This window comes from Manduca sexta, unplaced genomic scaffold (assembly GCF_014839805.1).
Source record: "Manduca sexta isolate Smith_Timp_Sample1 unplaced genomic scaffold, JHU_Msex_v1.0 HiC_scaffold_670, whole genome shotgun sequence".
In the NCBI taxonomy this organism is placed as follows: Eukaryota; Metazoa; Arthropoda; class Insecta; order Lepidoptera; family Sphingidae; genus Manduca; species Manduca sexta.
Genome location: NW_023595485.1, coordinates 6,673 through 18,505, shown reverse-complemented (window position 1 = coordinate 18,505; position 11,833 = coordinate 6,673). Strand labels below are relative to the sequence as shown.

Sequence of the window (11,833 nt, the reverse complement as noted above, 5' to 3'; positions counted from 1 at the left end):
GTTTGAAGGAGTATTTACGATATTTAGCCAATCCAATATCAACTTTGTACATAAACAACACAAAATCGATATTTTTATGCGTAGAGGGCGCATCGTTACGCAGTCTAACGCCACTATCAGGTATAGCATCGTATGCAAATATGGTTGTTACTATTGATGCATCACCTGCACCTCTGCCTACCCCTCAGACAACAAGCGTGAAATTCTTAAAGACGTATATTCTTGATTTCTTCTGTCAAATGTTTGCCCAGTCATGCATGGCCATGATAATTTGCTGACGACAATGATAAACTTGTATACATACGTATGCTATCTTAATATCTTTTATTGCTTTATTGTATGTAATAAATTCGGTACTTTCTATGGTCGTTTTAAACGTATGTGCTTAACACGAGACGAACACTGCACGTCCTGATACCTGCACTGGGTATCGGGATAGAATAATATAGAATATGATACAATAGTGGCATCTTTTGAATTTTGCTAATCCGTTATTTGCATCTGTCATATTCATACAATATATTTCAAGTTCAGCAGTGAACTTTACGTGGCTGATGATGATGATGATTTTATAGCATATATAACGTTTTCTTTTGATTCCTCTGATGCCAAATACCACTCAACGTATGAAGACAAACACAACTATCAAAAACGTATATACGTTTATCAGTAAAATGTTTATCGTATTTGCATGACATTCGCGTAGGCTTATTACTTCTCAAGTATTCCAAAAATTTCAATTAGAGACAAACGGACAATTTAAATATAATCTTCGCAACAAGGGAATAAAATCTAAATTACCACCTCAAAACATTAAAGTCGACTTTAAACTATCCACGTGACGTCATGTACATTTTATCTGAACAAAAATGATAATTATAATCGCCATGCGGACTTTAGTACTGTTAACACTTCGTATCTAAGGAGGCGAGTTAAACCGGTCCGTTCCAGATTCTGTGATCTGCACGACCCGGTTAGTCTACTTTGTACACAAATCGGACGAAAATGTACCGTTTAACCTAATTCTTGAAATGGGTGAATTGTCAATGAACATCGGAAATCGGGGTATGTGTTATATACGTAAATTGATTACCCTCGAAGGCGCAAGCAGTGATTTTTTTTTTATTATCTCATCTTAGGGGAACCAACAGGTATAATAGCTATAGATGAACAATTGAGGTCTCAATAATAGGTTCCCATGACTAAAACTACGTGTTGAATATATTGAAATGTGATGTAGATGATACATTTCTCGCCGGGCTTAAATCCGTCCTATTTGATGAGGAGCAAACCTATCGCCGTATCAGACACTGATGCGCTACACTGGCATGCATTTTTGATTATTGGATTAAAAAACATACAGTGGAAATCAAATGCAAAACTTCTTCGGCATTGTAAGCACGATGCCACAAAACAAAAATCTCATGTCAGACTCCCTTTATATGACTATCAACTAAAGCTAATGATCTGATCAAAAGTTTCCTGCCTTCTAATTACCGAGATAGATTCAATTACGTTTTGTTATCAACATCCCTTCACAATTAAGTCAACCAATGTTAGCCAATCATCAGTGATTGTATAACACAATTACAGCCTTTCCAATTACCGTCTCTATAATAAACGTTCCACAAAGGCAACGACTTTCAAGGTGAAATTAAAATGGTAGACTGTAGTTGTAAAACAGAAGACGATTTGACTTTGGAACAATATGTGACTTTTGTTGGTGGACAGTTGTCTAAATTATTATTATGGCACTGTACCATCAAATTACTCCCGCTGTGACAATTTTTGTGCGCTCGCTCTCCACGCCGAATGCACGCCCATGCACGGGGGGACATTTAACGCGCTCCTAGACACATAGTCCAGTCTGTATACTTGGTTTTCAATACACTTTGAGGCCTACAAAGGGCTCGCGAACATTTCCCTTCCCCAGTTTTCGTTCCTACTTTCCTCATAGCCCCTGTAGTTGCTAAGTCGGGGGATTCCAGTATGGCATTCACAGGTATCCCCCGGTATAGACTGCGGGGTCAGATAGACAAAGAAAATCATCTGAAGTCAAGGATGACGAGCGCAATGGAGATTCACTCTTATGTAGTTAGCCCAATACACTCCTGGGCATGATGTAAATATGTTCACAGTAATCAATAGTGTACTAATCGATAGTTTCGATAAAATAAAATAATTTTCTATTGACGAGACTTATAACTTCTCAGATGTAGGACACTTTTATGGTATTAGGCGTTAGTAATTTCTATTAACTTAGTTTTGTATATCATACTATATGTTTCCTGTAAGTTTTTCAATAAATTAAAATAATAGTGATGTTCCCAATTCTCGAGCCCATTTTATTATTCCATTTTTGGTCCAAAAATTCGTGGCAACTAATGATTGATGTGTTATTCACGATTTCTGTTATCCAGTCTGGCGTCAAATTATAATGTCTATGTTCCACTTTCCTAACAATGCGGGAAGTTCACCAACCTGACTTTGTATGGATTAACAGTATAAGATCTAGCTTGTGAAATATGGCGCACTCACAAATAATAACAATGTTGTTGGCTGATATGCATATTAATTTAAATTAATAATATACATATTTTGAATGTGATATTGCTAATATGCTATTCATTTCTGTCTAAAATTCTGTATATCCAAATAAAAAATATGCAATTTACGAACTTAAACACCAATATAAATAAATGCTTCTACCACAACAGTAAATAATCTATTAAGCCATATCACATCCAAACAGGCCGGCATAATTGTGTCGACTGCCAAGAGGTAATCATCTCTCGTCAGTCAACATTCTACTGGACACCACTCCAATTACCATCAGATGCAGTGAGGTCATTTTATCCTGCTCGTAAAAAAAACATCATCTTTAAACAGCCCGGCGTAATTGTGACTAGCGAAGGATAATCACTTGGCCATGTAAATATAAAAAAAAAATCTCGCACATACAATATACATTTTCCGTCATTATTTCAACAACGCGAACTATAACTACATGTATTTAAACAATCACATTTATCATTACGATAGGAAGTACAACACTGATACGTTATCTGTTTATTCATTCAAAGCGACGACGTGACGTCACGCACGTCGACTTGATTAATGTAAGTTACTGTGACGTCATTAATGAGATGTAATCTCGGCACAGTATTTACATAGTTTATTTCCTGTATTCAATATATTTCATGGTAATTGTGTGGTTTTGTTAGTATTTTATAGTAAATTTTAGAATAATAATAGTTACTAATAATAATAATTAGTACTCTATAGTAAATTTTAGAATAAATTGAAATACTCAGTAAATATCAAACAGAAAGAGACAATCGGTCAGCTTCGGCTTACCAGAGCGTCCTTATTATATTATGACCTTTATTTGTTTGTTTTGCTGATTCTCTCCCAATAGCCCGATGTGAAACATTCATTTATTTAAGCAAAATTTACAACTAACATTTAAAGTAACAAGTAAACAAAGAAAGATTAATAACAAGTTTTCCGTTTATAGCATATAGTGCACAAAAAAACGGATAAACCCAATCTATGTGATTCACCGTACTTCATATCAGTATTAATATAAACAAAATAACATTGTAGGTTCTTCCCACTGGTTGGACTATCAATAAACGATATCAAAAATTTACATCGACGACCAGTCAGTTTGGTGTACAAGTAGTTTCTTTTCCACTTCAAATTTCCAATACATTGGCGCGTATACACAAAAATATCTTCACCACATTGGCTTAGAAACCTTTTTATTGGAGGCTGTTAATACTATCAACTGGAGCACCTTAAAGAAACTTACTGATAAACGATACCCATGAACATTTACAGGGTAAAAACCCTTAAACACTGCAAGACATATTTTATAATTAGGAGGGATTAAGATTATTTTCCAGCAATTTGATCCTCTAGAGCGTTGACCTAAGCCAAGCAGTCGGTCGCAAAAACAAACCCAAATTGCTTCTACAACATACTTGAAAAGTTTCACCGACCCCATAATAGGGTATGAAATGATTTATTTGAATCCGTGAAATGTTATACATTATTTAGATTCCGTCAATTTTAACTCTACCACCAGTTCGGAAAGCAGTTCTCACCAAAGAAGAACGGGCAAGAAACTCTGGTGTTGCTCTTTTCAAAATCAGTTAAAGCAAAAAAGAAGAGAAGAAAAATAATATACAATTGTTTTTTTATTGTTTAGAGCAGTTCTTTGATATGCTCGTAAAATAAGGATTAAATTAATTTAAATTTTTATATGAGCGCACAACCCTCTCAGGAATCATGATTTTTTTCTTTGTTATGCTTATAGATAGGATGAGGGCAGATGGAAATAGCGTGACTACCGATACTTAGAAGGTATGCACTAACCTGTGACAAGCTATCAGGCGCCGGCGCTCTATGCGGATACTGTATGCTGAGCTCTTCGTCGTCATGACTCCAGCAGTCGCCGGCGTCCACGTCGTCCATGGCCGAGTATAGAGACAGCACGGGCCACTCGGGCACCAGGTTCTCCTCGCTCTTGGTGTGCCTGATGGGAGGGGAGTGCGGCGCAGGCGGCGCTGGGGGGAGCAGACGCGGCGGCAGGGGTTCATGTCCGTCTGTTTCTAGCACTTCCACGTACATTATGTATGGCGCCTGTGAAAAAACATAATTGTTTACAAACATATGAAGCATCAACCTTTTTAAATTTTTAGGGGTAAGCAAAGGTATAATCACATTATGCCTATGTGAACTCAGATGTAATATAGAGGGAACCTATTTGTCTTTAACTGTGCACACTTCCAGACTCAGGGCTGATACCGATTAGAAAAAACCCAATATTACGAACAGACTCATGGATCAAACCCGACACTTCAGAACGGCAATCTTACCGCAATACAACTACGCCACGGAGGCAGTCGTAATTTTTTTACGTTTTAGTATAACGTTGTCAGACATTAAAAACATAGTCGGTCACTTTTAATGTCTAACTTCGTAGTATTTGGCCTTTTTTTTTAAATTATTTCTGTTATTTTTCATAACAACTGTTTCCTTGAGGATAGAACATAAGATGCGCCAAATCTCCTGTTATTCGCGAATATAAACGTAAACTATGTGTAAACTGTAAACTGAAATAGTCCATTTCGTCATCTTATTCAACTGTATACAATACTGTTAAACATCATACATCACAACTTTTACATCATGGCTGTTTTTAATCTCCATAATATATATATTTATAGGAGTACAGCAAACTGACCTTAAACCATCTGATGATGTCAAGTAGAGTGCAAATAGACTGGACTAACAGGAGATCGTTACCGCTCGCCAGTCGATACAATTATGTCTTTATGTTTGAAACCTATTCTTCTCCTGAAGATTAAACCTATTCTACTACTGAGAGTCTAGTTTTAGGTCGCAGGCGTTTTATTGGCAGACATAACTTCGAAGAATCAGGTGTGTGTCTTGGGTTTTATACTTGGAGACCTTCGTCTCGTCCGTTCCATTCCCACAACCAGGCTATCGCCGCTTAGTGAATGTATAATTACGTCAACACAAATGTTAATAAATAACATCATACATTCCGCAATCGACCCTCATAATCACGCCTGTCAAAATGTCAATAACATGATTATCAAGGAGAGACGAGACAAGAGATGCTGACGTCACAGTCATCTGGAGTACGAATGTTCTGTCATTTTTCGCTCTGAAAATAAGCGCGGCGAACTGACCCCCGCGTTTACAATTGGACTGAGAGACAAGGTCGCCATGCAGTGTGTTAAGTATGTGACCTCCTGAATTAGTTCTATTTGAAGACAGATTACGTTGCTATCGGTGCTCTAATTTACAGAAAATATAATGAATGAATTGGACAGCGATCTTTCAAATTGATGAGGATCGTAAAAACTCCGCCGGGGTTATAAATCTGCATAGTAATTTGTAATTTATCGATCAACATCATAACAATAGTATGATGTTATTAAATGACTATGATATTTGAAATCATTTTAAAAGATTCAGTTTTATATTTATGAAATTACTACAAATCAATTATCAACACTTTGTAGAAGATATAGAGATGTATTTTGTTCATTAACATAATCATTTCCGTAATCACCTTTCCAATAAATCACTCCATAATACAATACAAATACGGTCACATAACATGATATATTACCAAGCAGCGGCATATTGGTCTCTGATGAATAATTGTTATCATTACGATCTGCGCTAATGAATCGACGGGGTCAAACGTACTTGATAATAAAGTTATTTCTGCCGGAAACTTACATCTACTTATCAATGTCGGAGTAGAGCCGGGGTTATGTGGCCGCGGCATATCTTTGCGTGAGCATACTCACGCTTATGTTCTTAAGGTGTTGGCAGAGGAGCTAGATATTTAAAGGTTAATATGGGGGTATTAGTTAAGTCGTAGCATATAGAAATATCAAACATAAGTACAAATACATATGTGACTTTTGAATCGCGTCAAATGGTCATCACATAAAAGTATGCTGAAAAGTAGACTATTTTAAAAATACTATTTCGGAAACAAGCTGATAGGAAATATATAAATAAACAATTAAATAATCTAAGAAGTCACCTCTTTAGTCTACAAGCCTTTAAACAAATCGCCTAGCACTGTAATTGCAAACAAACTTCTTAAAGTTTAATAAAACCGAAACAAACACATAAATTAAAATCCTATTATAAAAAAAAAAACTAAAAAACTAAATTTTAACATAAAAGGCAGTAAACTGCCGGCTATCAACAATTAGTAATGGAAAAAAAATAAAATATACAGCGCTTACGCAACAATGGTATTATTCCATTGTTCTTCAAAAGATAGAACACGAACTCAATACACGTAGCTAAAACATGAATATTTTACTTGAAATAAGTTTGTCACACAAGATAAGGCGTCATATGGTCAGAATCAAACACATGTGGGTAATGAACACATGTCAATATTAATTACCTTTGTGTTGGTTAATTAATTTATTAAATGGCAGATGTGTGTAAACTTGGGAATTCAGTTCATAATGACCGCGTGACACGGGATGTACTCGCGGTCAAGGACTTAACGATAACATAATTTTTTAAGTGGTTTATATTACAGTTCATGAGCGTCTCGTCGGTACATACTGACGTATTTGTCGATTATGTATGGAACCGATTGGTTTTTTTTTATTGCTTTGTATGATGAGACGTGCTTACCGTTCGCCCAGTGATAAGCGACGCGACCGCCCATAAACAGTAGAAACACCATCTAACACTGTGAATTACAAAGTATTGTCTGCTATTCCACTGCGCTCGCCATCCTGAGACATGAGAATTCATGAGATGTTAAGTCTTATTTTGTCCAGTAGTTACACTGGCTACATATCCTTCAAACCGGAACACGACAGTGACTACACACTGCTGCTTGGCGGCAGAAATAGACATTGGGGTGGTACCTACCCAGGCGGACTCTCACATATAAGAGATTTAGCACCAGTAACTGCTATTACGAAGTAATAAGCAAAGTTTACATTGGAAAGCTTGCAGAAGTTGGCCGCCGCAAACGATGTTTACCTCGACAACGACCACGACAAACTTCTGCAAATGTCGAAGCTTGCAGGACTTGCAGCGATTTGCATGTGTACGAAACGAATTATTAAAATATTGCTAGTGTAAAGGCATTTGCAACTTCCGCAATATATAACTGCTTAGAACTTGCTAGTGTAAACTTAGCAATAAACTTAAAAAATCTTGTTTACTCCGATAAGTAAACCTTTCTTAAATTTAGTACTACTTTAAGTTGAATACCTTTTTTACTTTATTAAGGTTACCAAGTAACCGTTCGATCAACCTTCTCTAATCCATCATTTTACTCAGAACAAATTAAGTTACGCCGTTTAATCGGTATTAAAATGTATTTTAATAGCACCTCGCTTCATATCGGTGAACAATCGTTCCGAGGTGTTTGGCCTTGGCTTTAACAATACTAATGGAATTATCAAGATCTATTCAGGCCACAGATTTCTTACAAATAGGTTTTGTTCGTAACGGCGCCCAGTATTTTCTCGAAATAATAGTAATACATCATAATAAAATATTGCCTAAGTCAGAAAAAGTGACGCTTATATTAGTGCTCATTTTAACAAATGATTCGATTATTCGAGAGTTTGCCAGCTTTAAACCAACTTTATTACTTAGTGTAGAAGAGTTGTATAGCATTGGCCTTACAACAAACTCCTTCAATCAGCAACTGCCTTTTAGTCACATTCGACTAACATGAGCACGAGCAACGCTAGAACACGTTATAAGAAATGCCAATTTAATTGACGCCAACATAGTTTTTCATAAACCCACTGGTTTCCGAAGTCCGAACAGTCTCTTGACCTTTTGTAGAATGGATAGTACTGGTGTGAAACGAGTAGGGCTTGATGTTAATTGGCCGACTGTTTCGACCACATTCGCCAAATTGATTGCCGTTTTTGACACAGATATTTGCGAGACAAATTGGTACGAGTTCAGTTTGGCTGCTGTTGTATTGTGTACGTAAAAATTAATAATTATAGCATATGCTCGCGGCTACGCCCGCGTGAACGAGTTTTCCGAGATATAATTTCCGACTTACTTGATATGTATCATTATATTATAACTAAATTACACAAATCATTATAAATTGTAGCCTGTGTGTTATTCTGACGTATAACCAATATTACTGAAAGTTTCATCCAAATCCGTTAAGTAATTTGTTCGTGAAAGAAGAATAAACATACATACATCCACCCTAACAAACTTTCGCATTTATTATATTAGTAAGACTAGTAGGATTATATAACTCCACCTTATTCTATTGGATTCATTTAGTTGTAGGTTTAGACAGTTTAGAATTCTCAGAGTCTTATCGTGCTCCGTGAATCGAGTATTTTAGGGTTTATTTATGTGATTAATTCAACATAACCATTATTGTTTGTACCCATCAGTCAGCTGTCTTTATAATATGACGTGATGGACATCTAGAAAATCATTGCCACATTTGGACGAAACTCAGATGTATACGTGAAAACCATACAGCAATCATAAGAAAAATCTCGATAAAATTATCACGACTATAAACTAACTTATTTTGTAATACACGTTCATTGTTACTTTCGATATCATAAACTAATATATAGTCGATATAGAGAAACGGTGATAAGAATACCTCTAGCTCATAATCTTGAGAGACTTGTGCATATCGATCGATGATTAATTTGAATGTCGTATTCTTTTGACCTTCACACATAATAATATTTACTTTTTAATGTCATTTTTATAAATTATGTCACATTATACATAATATAATCAATAATGTCAACCTGATAAATGACAAACAGGTTTCGGTGCATGCGTTTCGCTTTAAAAACCTTCAAATGTTATGCATTTATTAATGTCGAGGTGATGACTGAGTTGCTATTTAAAAATATAGTGTTATACACCACGATAACATAAATGTCAATTATATTATTTTATAATTAATACCTTTGAAATTGAAAAGATACCTTTAGTAAAGAACAAAAGGTAGAATTTCTATTAATACTAAAATACACAATTTCATCGGTATATTTCAATAATAAATACATATAGGGGATGTTTTTAATCCCATCAATTATAATCTCCCGATAACGCTCCACTAAACTAAAACTAATCCTAATTCAAACGCAACAAAATCAAGCGTAACTTTCGATTTGAAGCAATCGCGCATGAGAATTGGCTCAAAGATCGGGAAGTCAATACTTAATGGAAAAACCCTTTTAGCCAACGACCGTATACTGCACGCATAGCCAGAGCTGTTACTAGCAAACGCAATATCGCAGAGCGGTGCCGCTTCACCGGGCAAACATAAAGTTGTGCGGGCGAAGTAAAAGCTAGACGCAGTTTATTTCCATTACCATTTTGTTTATACGAAGCCCACCGACAGTAATTATGCGACGTTTACGATTTGAGACTAGAGAGAGATTTAGTTTATAGCTCCTTTGATGCGGTTAGGAAAGTGCATATTATTGTCAAGTAATCACCAAACAATGACAAAATAAGTACAGAAATAAACGTTAAAAAGATAAATTGAGTATTACGAAATGTGTAATGCGATGCTTATTTAGGAAAATCAATTCAATTTGAACAAGAATACGTAATAAATGGACTACAGTATGTTAAGATCACTGGAAAAAAGCATGCCACCTGCCCGTGAGGACGGCTGGGATTCGACAGATGTCGATGAAAAAAAAAGGTTCCATGCAGCTGCCATAATTTTTGTGACCGAAATCAAAATGTGTTCATGGTGAAGAATTAGTTTCCTTTACAAATAAATTATGTCATTAGCATCTGCTACCAATTCTCGTATCTTCATATTTCGACAGCTTTATCAGTATTCGGAACGGCTGTATTAGAATACACAATATGGATGATTTCTTTTTACTGACATAGCAAGTGACTTCAACGCACCTGATGGTAATGAAGTGGCATTCAGATGTATAGATTAGGAAGTGATAATGTTACGAAAACCCTTGCCAGTCAACAAATTTTTGCGACTTTATGTAAATATATCAATATCTCAAGCAGAAAATTCCTGGTCTTAGAATCCTATTTCCTGTATCTAATAGGTAATTATTCCTACCTTATCCTTACTGTTGAGTACGGCGGCTGCGTGCGGTGGTATCCTCAATACATAGTGTGGCCTGTGGTGAAGTGGTAACCAAACCCTGGCGGGTAAGTTCAGGTCTAACGTCGCCAGCTCGGCCCTGAGGCGGCCGTTGCGTCGCTCCTTGTCGGCCACGCTCGCCAACCGCCGGCCGATATTCGTCAGTGCTGTTAAGAACTGCAAAGAGAAATTATATTTTTAAAAAACCGTAAGAAACTTCTATAGTACCTTAATAAGATAGTAAACTAACCATTTTAAAAGAAACACGCATGATATGCTAGAACGACAGAGCATTAATATAAAGGTAGGTATCGTCCTATCGCGTCAAATATATTTATTTTCTTCATTGATTTAGAAGAAATATTTAACTGTTTCTACTTTCCTTTCTAAAAGTCATAATAATTACTTATAATCTTAAATTTGTCCACAACACGGATTGGCAAATGAGAGGGATATTAAGACTAATGACTTTTGACAACTAGCTGTATGCTCCAATATCTAAGCCACTGATGAGGTTACTGACTGGCTTTGTATTTCAATGCCAAGTAGGACAAACATCGACCTTAAATCACTAGTTTTGTTACAAAAACAACCAAATTTGCTTGAGTACCCGACGAATCAATATGTTTACTATATAGGCTAAGTAGGTCTTTGATTTTGGTTTCCCCCTTCTAACACCAGCGCATATAGACTATGGTCTTATGTTTGAATCGCAAGTCAGGGTACAGTGTTGCACCAACCAATTATTGGAATAGGAGGTTGGAAGAAAAAAGTTTATCCGGTATTCACGGTGATACTTAGTATAGAGCAAACTACCCGCAATCATTCACATGGTTGGTTTATGTGGACCAATTAGTATCTGTGTTTCATGTTTGGTTATTGTGATATCAATTATGGTTGAAGAAATGTGTGTTACTAATGTTCAGTCGGTTTCAATAAACGATATCAATATCAATCTTCAATCCGATTCCAAAACTGAACCAATCAAAATAAATCATTTGTATGCATGTCAAAAAAACTTTGTTCTGATTGGTGCATTTTGAGATAGATTGAACAAAGCGATTGGGATCGTTTATTGTAAATGGAAGATAGCCACTATTCCTTAGAAATCAGAATTTTAATTTATAATCAATGAGTAACCTTTTTGAGTTAAAAAATTAAAACTCACGA

The 11,833-nt window shown here is 35.9% G+C and overlaps 1 protein-coding gene across 1 annotated transcript; it reads right to left on the bottom strand.

Annotated features, from left to right (window-relative positions):
• Positions 1–4,269: 4,269 nt before the first annotated feature.
• Positions 4,270–10,840, bottom strand: LOC119193546 (phosphatidylinositol 4-kinase beta-like; the record flags this gene model as incomplete). The annotated part of the gene is given in 2 exon segments (XM_037447199.1): positions 4,270–4,647; positions 10,640–10,840. Coding segments are annotated over 2 exon segments (564 nt in total), but the record flags the coding sequence as incomplete, so codon positions are not given.
• Positions 10,841–11,833: the final 993 nt, after the last annotated feature.